At 44.4% G+C, this 12,040-nt stretch overlaps 1 protein-coding gene across 1 annotated transcript in view; it reads right to left on the bottom strand.

The window, feature by feature from the left end:
• Positions 1-358: 358 nt before the first annotated feature.
• The window catches only part of LOC121288980 (vitellogenin-like), a 102,809-nt gene continuing 91,127 nt past the window's right edge, over positions 359-12,040 (bottom strand). Inside the window, exons 33-38 of the mRNA XM_041207842.1 lie at positions 11,107-11,284; positions 10,925-11,019; positions 9,092-9,163; positions 8,213-8,395; positions 1,311-1,472; positions 359-480 (exon numbers count right to left, since the gene is read on the bottom strand). Of these exons, the coding sequence (XP_041063776.1) occupies positions 359-480; positions 1,311-1,472; positions 8,213-8,395; positions 9,092-9,163; positions 10,925-11,019; positions 11,107-11,284 (812 nt within the window). The remainder of the gene's footprint in view (positions 481-1,310; positions 1,473-8,212; positions 8,396-9,091; positions 9,164-10,924; positions 11,020-11,106; positions 11,285-12,040) is intronic.

Genomic DNA, 12,040 nt, shown 5'->3' on the forward strand with positions numbered 1-12,040 from the left:
TAAGGCATAAGTATGGTCTCTTCCTACTGAGCTGTTAAGCAAACTGCGTGAAGCATGAATACTTCAGCATTTATCTAACTCAGCACTTCATTCTGCAAACAAAGCTATTTTTTTAATGATTACCGTTTATTTTGTGCAACGTACAAATTGTATGCTGAATGATAAGTTAATATGCCTGCTAAAAGCTGATTTATTGAGCACAATAAATGACAGTTCAGTGCATCTAAAACAAATTCATTTCAGAAGTTGTTGAATGTGGCATTATATCATTACGTCATTTTCGCTTTAATTGCAGCAGTACTCCAGGTATTTAGCCATAGGCCTTTGTCTCAAATAGACATGTATTCCAGTTATTTGCTTAATTGCATTCAGAAGGACATGAACAGGCAGTGTGGGCTTCAACAGTGCCTGTCAAGTCTTCACTCTTCTGACCAAAGTTGGCAGATATCAGCTGTTCATCGCTAGGATTCGCGTGAGAATCTGCAAAATATTAAACCACGTTTAGTTTGGCCTGGGGGAAAGCTACCCAGTGTGTTATAATGGACTGCTGTTAATAAGACAAGGAACATCTTGCACAGGTATAGCTTGTTGTCACGTCTCTCAGAAGTGTTCCAAAGCACTTCCCGTTTATTTAGTTATTAATGAGGAATGTTGGTCAGGATACATGGAGAACTCCCTGCTTTTTTTCAAGGAATGACAACACATCTGATTAAACCACATAGAATAGGTGGAAGGGACCTTGCATTACCATTCAGAGTACCTTCAACAATGCAGTAATTCACCAATGTTGCTCCAGAACATTGGCCTTGGTTAAAGATGCTCAAATCCTGGAAAGGGAATTGAACCTCGAACCCTCTGATTCAGAGGGAGGAGTACTACCAGCTGAGTCAGCTGACACAAAACTATTTACTTTTTTAGAAGATGCAAATAAATTGCTCAATATTGCCCACGGACACATGATGAATACAGCCTTATTTTGGTTTGGAGTGCTCTAGAACAGCTCTAGATAAGGTGCTTATATAAATGAAAACTTTTCCTCTGCTCCAGAAAATGGGGCTATGTTAACAAAGTGCATTAGAAGGGAATAGGAAGTACACTTGAAGAGAAATAATTTGCAAGGCTATGAAGAAAAATCAGGGGGTAGTGGGTCTAATTGGATGGCTCGAGTCAGCACAGGCACAATAGGCCAAACAGTTTCCTCCTGTGCCATCTGATTCTATTCTATAATGGCTACGATTTCATGTTGGTTCACCACAACAGAATAATGGAGTCTGGATAACAAAGCTATGTAAACAAACTGCGAACCATACCAGCTGGAAGACAGTGGAAGCCGTAGACAACTGGGGCTGTTTTCACCGGTGAACATATAGCTTGACAGCGTAAAACCGGGTCAACAGTGTAGCATTTAGATTCCTGTCCATGTATGTTAACTGTGTTGTCTAGTCTCAAGGTTGTTTTCATCAGTTTACAAGCTGAAAATAGGGTAAAACAAGAGTTAGGTATATACCACAGTTATTATAGTCAATATACGAACATACAAAATAGGAGCAGAAGTAGGCTATTCGGCCCCTCGAGCCTGCTCCACCATTCAATAAAATCATGGCTGATGTGTTTATGTTTCGACTTCCACATTCCCATCTACCCCCAATAACCTTTAATTCCCTTGCCTAACAAGAATCTATCTACCTCTGCCTTAAAAATATTCAATGACTCTGTCTCCACCACCTTCTGAGGCAGAGAATTCCAAAGTCGCATAACTGCCTGAGAGAAAAAAATTCTCCTCATCTCTGTCCTCTAAGGGCAACCCCTAATTTTAAAACAGTGCCCCTTAGTTCTGGGCTCACCCACAAGAGGAAACATCCTTTCCATGTCCGCCTTGTCAAAGCCGTTCAGGATCTTGTACACTTCAATCAAGTTGCCCCTCATTCTTCTAAACTCCAGTGGAAACAAGTCCAGCCTGTCTAACCTTTCCACATAAGAAACCCATTCATTCCAGGTATCCACAGGCTGTTTCTGTTGTCTGTGAGGCCTAAGTTTTCTATTTAACTGATCTTGGTTGGCAGGACCAGGAATTTGGGCTGGAGATATTTTGCTAGCTGCCCAGGGCCTGTTGACACTTCCGGAACTTCCCATATTTGGATGAGATGTATTCAAATGAGATGTCAATGATGGTACATTAGCATGACATTGCTCTGCAATAAGAGGCAAGAGGGCAGCCAGAGCATTCTGGGTATTCTGCGTTGCTAAGGGAGTGGGGATGAGAGTTTAAATAGGGCAGTCTTGCCTCATGTGATCAGTTGCAGTCAACAAGATAAGAATTGCAGAATAATACTAAATCTTTTGGGCAGCTCCGGAAGGTGCTAACTGTGCCATTCTCTAACAGGTGTTTTCCTGCCCTCCCCTATCTACATTATCCAAGCAGCTTTAGATAGAGTTAGAAGACCCAGCCACAAGATTCAAATTAAGCCATCTCCTGGTTCACTGATACCAGGCCAAAGATCTCCAAGGCTTTGGGAAACATCAGCCTGGGAGGTGCTGCTGTAAATAGAATTTGGACAGACTGAATTCCTTGGGCAATGGACAGAACAGTGGAAAGCTCCTCTTAATTCAGCAGCAAACCTAGAAATGACTGACAGAAATATTAAAGGGGACTGCTTAATACTTTGCTTTGACACCACATTGTGCACTATTTTAGTGGAGGCATTTAAACCAAACAAATCAATGCTGGCATTAAAATTATAGACGACGATTAGATGGTTGTCCATTAATTTCTAGGCCTAACTCCCACACTGGATGCCAGAAGCCAACCTGTGAACCTGAAGTGGTTCAGCCTGCAACTCAGCATGTCGTACAGACCGGGAGGGCTCTAGTTCCAATTTCTTGCTTGCGCTGACTTCGTAACTAGGTGGGTGCTATCACTGAGCTCAACCTCACCCTCCCATCTCAGGTAAAGAGGTGGAATAGTCCGCTTTTCCTAATTCCTGATTGCAATCCAGTGACTCCAGTAGGGAGGGAGTCATTGCTCAAGGTCTGAATTGGGCTTTGCTCTGTTGTCCCTACGTCTCCGCCATCACTTCCAGCATGCACCATCAAGGATCACACATCCCAATAGGCATGACACCAGAGGGAGACTAACACCATAATAGTGTTGAACACAAACAGGAGCAAGAGTAGGCAATTCAGCCCAGCGAGGCTGCTCTGTCATTCAACAAGATCATGCCTGATCTGATTGTGGCCTTAACTGCACTTTCCTGTCTGTCCCCCATAAGCCTCAACTCCATTGTCGATCAAAAACCTGTTTAAATCAGCCTTGAATATGTTCAATGACACAGCCTTCACTGCTCTCTGGGGTAGAGAATTCTAAAGATTAATGATCCTCTGAGAGAAGAAATCCCTGCTCATCTCCATTTTAAATGGGTGACCCCTTATTTTGAAACAACGCCCTCTAGTTATAGATTCCTGCAAAGGAGGAAACATCCTCTCAGCATCTACCCTGACAAACCTCCTCAGAATCTTATACATTTCAATATCATCACCTCTTATTCTTCTAAATTCCAATGAGTATAAGTCCGACCTGCTCAACCTTTGCTCATAAGACAGCCCCTTCATTCCAGGAATCAGCCTAATGAACTTTCTCTATACTGCCTCCTTCCGTAAGGAAGGTACTGTATGGCAGTACCCTAGGTACAGTCTGAAATACTTAATCAGGATGGGGGCAAAAAAACTTTCAATGTCACAACAGGCATTGGTAGATCTGGAGACATTGCTCATTCTGCAGGACACTTCCTGCAATGGCCAGGACTATATCCTGCACACAAGAAGCAGGACAAATCCAACACAGCCAATTACCGCCCCATCAGTCTACTCTCGATCATCAGTAAAGTAATGGAAGAGGTCAACAACGGTGCTATCAAGCAGCACTTGCTTAGCAATAAACTGCTCACTGATGCCCAGTTTGAGTTACGCCAGGGCCTTTCAGCTCCTGACCTCATTTCAGCCTTGGTTCAAACATGGACAAAAGAGCTGAACTCCCAGGGTGAGGTGAGAATGACTGCCCTTGACATCAAGACAGCATTTGACAGAGTGTGGCTTCAAGGAGTCCTAGCAAAACTAGAGTTAATGGGAATTAGGGGGAAAACTCTCCGCTGGTTGGAGTCGTACCTAGCACAAAGGAAGATGGTTGTGGATGTTGGAAGTCAATCATCTTAGCTGCAGGACATCACTGCAGGAGTTCCTCAGGGTAGTGTCCTCAGCCCAACCATCTTCAGCTGCTTCATCAGTGACCTTCCGTCCATCATAAGGTCAAAAGTGGGGATGTTCGCGATTGCATAATGCTCAGCACCATTAATGACTCCTCAGATACTGAAGCAGTCCATGTCCAAATGCAGCAAGACCTGGACAATATCCAGGCTTGGGCTGACAAGTGGCAAGTAACATTCACACTACACAAGTGCCAGGCAATGACCATCTCCAACAAGAGAGAATCCACCTATCATTCCTTGATGTTCAATGGCATTAACATCACTGAAACCTCCACTATCAACATCCTGGGGTTACCATTTACCAGAAACTGAACTGAACTAGCCATATAAATACTGTGGTTACAAGAGAGGTCAGAGGCTTGGAATCATGTGATGAGTAACTCACTTCCTGACTCCCCAAAGCCTGTCCACCATCTACAAGGCACAAGGCAGGAGTGTGATGGAATACTCCCCACTTGCCTGGATGAGTGCAGCTCCCAAAACACTCAAGAAGCCTGACACCATCCAGGACAAAGCAGCCCACTTGATTGGCACCACATCCACAAACATTCACTCCCTCCACCACTGGCACATAGTAACAGCAGTGTGTACCATCTACAAGATGCACTGCAGTAATTCACCAAGGCTCCTTAGACAGTGGCCAGGATTTTCCCCTTGGCGATTTGGGGGCGGGTCCCGCTTGCCAAGGGGAAAATGACACGGGATGATATCAGGAGGAACCCCCGACGTCATCCCGTCCATTTACATGTTCAGGAAGGCGGGCAGATAGCGAAATCAGCTCTCCGTCCGCTGACCTGTCAACAGCCAATTAAAGCCATTGACAGGCTAATTAACCTTGTTAAAGACCCTGCCCGTCCAAGCTTAAGGCTGGCGGGCAGGCCAGGAGCTCCAGCGGGCTCCAGATTATTCATGAAACTTAATCCACTGGCGGGATGAAGTTTCATGTCCGTTTTTTAAAAAATTTAATAAACTTTACGTGTTTCTTATTAACATGTCCCATCTCGTGTGATATTGTCACATGAGGGGGACATTTTAATAATTTTAATATTTTTCTATTTTTTCACCTGTCAGTTAACTCCCTGAGGCAGGACCTTGCCTGAGGGAGCAGTGTGCGCATGCGTGAAAGAGCGCAGTTTGACAGATGGGGAATCCCTCCACCCCCCACACAGGGAGCGCATAGCATTTCCTGTCGGGAAGGCCGGCCCCGTTTCGGTGGCTGCCCACCTGCCACCGAGCCAGTGGGGCCCACCCACCATCCGCGGGCAAAATTCTGCCCAGCATCTTCCAAACCCAGAACCATTATCATCTAGAAGGACAAGGGCAGCAGGTAGATGGGAACACCACCACCTGGAAGTTCCTCTCCAAGTCACTCACCATCCTGACTTGGAAATATATCACCGTTCCTTCACTTTCGCTGGGTCAAAATCCTGGAAGTCCCTCCCTAACAGCACGGTGGGTGTACCTACACCACATGGGCTGCAGCGGTTCAAGAAGGCAGCTCACCACGAGCTTCTCGAGGGCAGCTAGGGATGGGCAATAAATCCTGGCCCAGTCAGCGAAGCCCACATCCCATGAATGAATTTTTAAAAAAATAAATGGAGAAAGACTGCAGAAGGGCTGCAGCACAGAGGGATTTGGGAGTCTTGTGCATGAGTTCCAAAAAGCTAACATACAAGTTCAGCAGGTAATAGGGAAGGCAAATGGAATGTTGTCCATTATTGCAAAGGGAATGGAGTATAAAAATAGGCAAAACAAAAACAGAATTACCTGGAAAAACTCAGCAGGTCTGGCAGCATCGGCGGAGAAGAAAAGAGTTGACGTTTCGAGTCCTCATGACTCTTCAACAGAATTTTGATATATTTCACCCCTTTCTTGGACTCACTCAAGTTCTGTCGAAGGGTCATGAGGACTCGAAACGTCAACTCTTTTCTTCTCTGCCGATGCTGCCAGACCTGCTGAGTTTTTCCAGGTAATTCTGATTTTGTTTTGTTCTTTTGTTCTGTTGTTTGTGACATCTTTTGATGATCTGCTTCTATTACTGCTTGTTTGTCCCTACAACCACACCAACCCCCTCCACTTCTCTCTCTCTCCCCCCACCCAAACCACCCCCCCGCCACACACACCTTAAACCAGCTTATATTTCACCCCTTTCTTGGACTCACTCAAGTTCTGTCGAAGGGTCATGAGGACTCGAAATGTCAACTCTTTTCTTCTCCGCCGATGCTGCCAGACCTGCTGAGTTTTTCCAGGTAATTCTGTTTTTGTTTTGGATTTCCAGCATCCGCAGTTTTTTTTGTTTTTATAAAAATAGGCAAGACTTGCTAAAACTGTACAGGGCACTAGTTAGACCACACCTAGAATATTGTGAACAGCTTTGGTCCCCTTATCTAAGGAAAGATATACTGGCATTGAATGTAGTCCAGAGAAGGTTCACTAGGTTGATCGCAGGGATGGAGGGATTTTCTTATTAGGAGAGGTTCAGTAGGTTGGGCCTGTACTCATTGGAGTTAAGAATGAGAGGTGAACTTATTGAAATATATAAGATTTTTAGGGGTCTTGACAGGGTAGATGCTGCGAGGTTGTTTCCCCTTGTGGGAGAGTCTAGGACCAGAGGGCATAATCTCAGAGTAAGGGGTTTAAAACAGAGATGAGGAAGAATTTCTTCTCTCAGAGGGTAGTAAATCTGTGGAATTCTTTAGAGGCTGGGTTGTTAAGTATATTCGAGGCCAAGATAGACAGACTTTTAATCAGTAAGGGAATCTAGGGTTATGGGGAAAGGCAGGAAAGTGCAGTTGAGGATGATCAGATTAACCATGATCTCATTGAATGGCGGAGCAGACTTGATGGGCTGAATGGTCTACATCTGCTCCTACATCTTATGGTTTTATGGTCAATTCTTCCCAACCAAAGTGAACAACTCACATTTTTCCACACTTTACTCCATCTGCCTATCCACCTAGCTACATCCCTCTGCAGACTCTGGCTGGGATTTTCTGGCTCTGCTGGGGCAAGTTTCCTCTTGGTAGATGTGGCAAGCCATTCAAATCCCCGTCACCTTCAGTGGGACTGGAAGATCCCGCAGGCAGGAGGGGCCAGAAAATCCCGCCCTCTGTGTCTTCCTCACAACTTGCTTTCCCATCTATATCTTTGTGTCATCAGCAAATTTGGCTACAATACACTCTGTTCCTTCATCCAAGCCATTAATATAGATCATCAATAGCTGAGGCCCCAGCATTGATCCCTGCAGCACCCCACTAGTTACAGCTTTCCTCATTTGTCCTGACTCTCTGTTTCCTGCCAGTTAGCCAATCCTTTATCCATGCTAATGTATCAACCCCAACACCATGAACTCTTGCGTAGTAACCTTTTATGTGGCAATCTATCGAATGACTTCTATAAATCCAAATACACTGCATCTACTGATTCCCCTCTATCCATCCTACTTGTTACATCTTCAAAGTACTTCAGTAAATTCATCAAACATGGTTCCTCTTTCATGAAACCATGTTGACTCTGCTCATTGTATTTTTATTTTTAAATGTCCTGCTACCACTTCCTTACGAATGGATTTTGGCATTTTCCCAATGACAGATGTTGGGCTAACTCATCCATAGTTTTCTTCTTTCTGTGTCCCTCCTTTCTTGGATAATGGTGCTATATTTGCAGTTTTCCAATTGCTGGGACCTTTCCAGGATCTAGGGAATTTTGAAAGCTTACAGCTAATGCATCCGCTATCTGTGCAGCCACTTTGGGTGAAAGCTTCGAGGAAAATTATAAAGTCAAAAGGTGAAAGCCTTTTTAAAGAAGGAAATCACATGCAGGCATGTTGGTCCGAATTATTCAAAAAGGGTCTGCTAGTAAGTATTTGGGAAACTTCTACCAGGTTGGCATCTGAAAGATCTCAGAATGCTTGAATTCCTACTTGAAGACTCTGGAATGTATTCCTTTACCATCTGTACAGTTTTCCCCTGGCAGTAACCACGAGTGTGCAAATTTGAGAATTTCATTGGTGCTGCGTTTATTTGGTTGTGGATACTCAGTGCTCCTCTGGGAATCACTTCGCCCGCATAATCCGCAAGTAGTCTCAGCCATCCATGGTAGCACGGTAACCTGGATTAGGGAGACAGAGAAAAGTTCAGCTCAATGCAATGACAATATGATCCTCCATTCAAGGCCACTCAAGTTGCTATGAAAAGGGTGATTTTAATTCTCCCTGCCCAGTAGGAGTTAAGGTCACTCTGTTCTATTTACTGCTCCATTTCTGCTCTGGAGCAGCTAATCTGCCTGACCCGACTCAGGCAGGAGTCTATGATGGAATGTAAGGACAAAAAGACAAAAGGAAAGACTTTAATTTAACCTCAGGACATTCCAAACCACTTTACAACTAATGAAGAACTTCTGAAGTATAGTCATTGTTGTGTTGCATGGAATGCGGTCACCAATTTGTGCACGGCATGTTCCCACAAAAAACAACCATGTTAAGCATCTGCAAAGGAACATAGATCGTAATGTTGGTTGAGGGATGAATGTTGGTCAGTGGGGAACTAACTGCCCCGCTGTTCTTCAAATAGTGCATGGAACCTTACATCTGAGATGTCAGGTGGGCCCTCAGTTTCCTGAGTTATCCAAAAGGCAGCACCTTTGACAGTGTAGTGCTTCCTTCGTATTGCACTGAAGTGTCAACCCAGATTAGGCACTCTCTGGTGTTTTGTAATAAGATTCCTGTGGAGCTCAGGAATTTTTAATTTTTAAAACTAAGGTTTTTCTTTATCTGAAAAGAAGATAACAGCAGGGAATGTTAAGCACCTTGATCTCTTTGCCATCGAAGCAGAGCTTTTCAAGGCCGAGTCCTGGTGCTTTTATCCTCACCCCATTTTCACTTCTCTCGATGACCAAGGATTCTGTAACAGTCAAGGTCAGCGTTAGACAAAGTCAGACACAAGTCGGTCAGAGTGCGATGTGAGTTTCAGTAGCTGCTTCCAGTTAGAGACAAATCAGCATGAGCCCTGAATTTGCGAAAGAGAATTTAATTCAAAATTAAGTTTGACATGTGGACACTGAACATGAACATACGAACGCGCAAATTGGAAGCAGGATTAGGCCACTCGGCCCCTCAAGCCTTTGCCGCCATTCAATAAGATCATGGCTGATTTAAGTAATGCAATTACTGGAAGTCACAACGAGCACATTGCAAAACTGAAAGCCAATTCAGAAGCAGTTAGACAAAAACATTTAATTATTCAAATATTGGGTCATACTTCTGTGGTTTACTGTAAAACTAGCTTAAGGTATATTCTACCATTGCAGAACTTTAAGTGATGGGACAGTGGTTGGCGAGTTGAAGAAAGTGAGCTCCCTGTAGGGATGAAGCCTTGCCTGGGGACGTTGTCAAAGGCAGGCTTTTTTTTGCCCCCGCCTTTTCTGAAACCAGGGAAAGATTCCTCGGAATGCAGGTGCCCTGATGTGCCTTGGCCAAGTGCAAATTCCTCACATTCGAATGCAGATGAGGGAACTTCACTGTCAACATGGACGAGGCAGTCATTGCCTAAACCAATGGAGCCATCAGGGGAACCCTCAGCCCACACGTTTAACCTAAATTCCACTTAAAGTCAAACAGCAACCATTATAACGGCTTGTGGGAATGGTATAGGTGGCTCTAATCACAATCTTACTATTCAAACAGGCACTTTCCTGTGATTGCCATTGTCTATGTTAGATTAGCTGGATGCAGGTGATGTAGAAGGATCTGGCCTATTAGGAAGCAGCCCATCTTGATTCCAACCCATTCAATTAAACAGACTGTAAATCGGGAGTCCTCCCTAACACAGGACACAATCCATCCTGTCTGATTTCCCTTTCCAACACATCCTAGGGAGGATCTGCCCATTGAGTTTTAGTTGAAGGCCCTTCTGAATTGCTCTTCAGCAGTTTATACCTGTCTCGTCTTGTCTTGCAATCATCAGCCATTGAAATAATGCTCACCAATGACAACTCCACTTGCTATCTTTTAAGGGTTACCACTCACACAGCCAGACAGTGAAGGATTGAACTGAAGCCTAGTCTTCATACACTTACAACTGTTATTTACAGAGACAAATATTACATATCATGCACCTTCAGACCAACACCAACCTCTCTTTCACCCTGTTCCTTTATACATAGATATGAACACAATGAGCGCCCGCCACCAGAATACAATTAATCCCAAAGCGATATATAATTAACACTAATCTTTCCTCAGAACTCAGTCCTTACAGTCAGTTGGTAGTACAGAACTTGAGTATTGCTGAAAAAAAGAGAAGCTTTTTGTCTTGCACTTATCAGGAGCGATGCAAGAATGCCAAATTTCAAAGGGAGCAACAATTTATACTGCATGAGAAAAGGGCGCTGATTGTTAACTGTGATTGGTCGAGATGTTACCATAGAGAATGCGCCAGGGAATTATTATCCCCCATGCCTTTATTTAATTCAAAAAAGGCTCAATGCCTGGACATGTTCCTCTGGCCGACAGAGGAGCGTGGGGGTACAAATATGGGGGACAATAGCTCCTTGCTGTATTCTTCCACACAGGGATCAACCTTACGTCCCTTTTCTGCAACACTTTGAAAGCTTGTGCGAGACCAAGATTTCAACGTTTATCTCGAAGAAGCAAAGTTACGTACTTGGACCTGTAAATGGAAGGCTTGTGATTGATATCTTGGTCCCGTTGACGAACAATTGGATTTCTCCTGTTTTTGTCGATTGCATTTCTATTGCACTTTTCAAAAAGAAAAAGATAGCGCATTATCAAAAGTGTGACCTTGCTGAATGCTTCTTATCTGCTGAACACGTTAGTGTCCCTTACCTAGAAGGACAATTCAGCTGTACAAACAGTGATTCTGCACTGTGTCTTATTAGTAAGATGAACTTCAGTTCAGGAGTACAATCTTGGACCAATACATGAGCACAGCCTTCAGGCATTTGGTACTCAAAACTGTCCTTGGTAAATGGGGTGAAATGGTTTTGCATAACTGTGCATTCAGCTGTAAAACAAAAATCATAATAATCAGTGCTTGGGAAAATCTCTGTAATGAGTTACCGACCAATTAATGAACTGGTGTGATGGTGGGGTCCTAGCAATTACCAAGCTAATCATTTCAGAAAATGTAGGCCTGAATTTTTCAGTCGGTGGGAGTGGGCAGGGGTGGTCGCAGAGCTGACTGCTGCCTGCGATCGGCTCCATGCCGCCATTTTACGCGGGCAGGCCTTGTAAAACGTGAGCTGTGGCTCAACGCTACCTGTGCGGGTAGGGGGAGGGGGGAGGAGGGAGAGTTGAGGCCAGCGCTCTTTCGTGCATGTGTATGAAAGAGCGCTCCAATCTCCCTGAGGCACGGAGCTCCCTCAGGGAGATTGAATTGTTATTGAAATAATTAAATAAATGGAAAAAAATCGAATTAAACATGTCCGCTCATGCGACTGTGTCAATGAGATGGGTCATGCTTTTATATTTCACGAAACATGTTTATTTGATTCACAAAAGCTTTAGGAAACCTCATCCCGCTGGTGGATGCCTGTCTGCCAGCTTTCAGGTTGGACGGGAAACGTTAACAATGACACCGATTAATTCGTGAATGGCCTTAATAGGCCTATCAGTTTTTGGCAGGTGCGCAGCCGACGCTGGCGCACGCCCGCCGAACGAAACGTCGCGATGATGTCAGGACGCACACCTGGTGTCATCAGCCGTCACTTTATGCGCCGGTGTGTCGGACCCGACCCAGCACGCCGACTGAAAAATTCAG

This window comes from Carcharodon carcharias, chromosome 16 (assembly GCF_017639515.1).
Source record: "Carcharodon carcharias isolate sCarCar2 chromosome 16, sCarCar2.pri, whole genome shotgun sequence".
In the NCBI taxonomy this organism is placed as follows: domain Eukaryota; kingdom Metazoa; phylum Chordata; class Chondrichthyes; order Lamniformes; family Lamnidae; genus Carcharodon; species Carcharodon carcharias.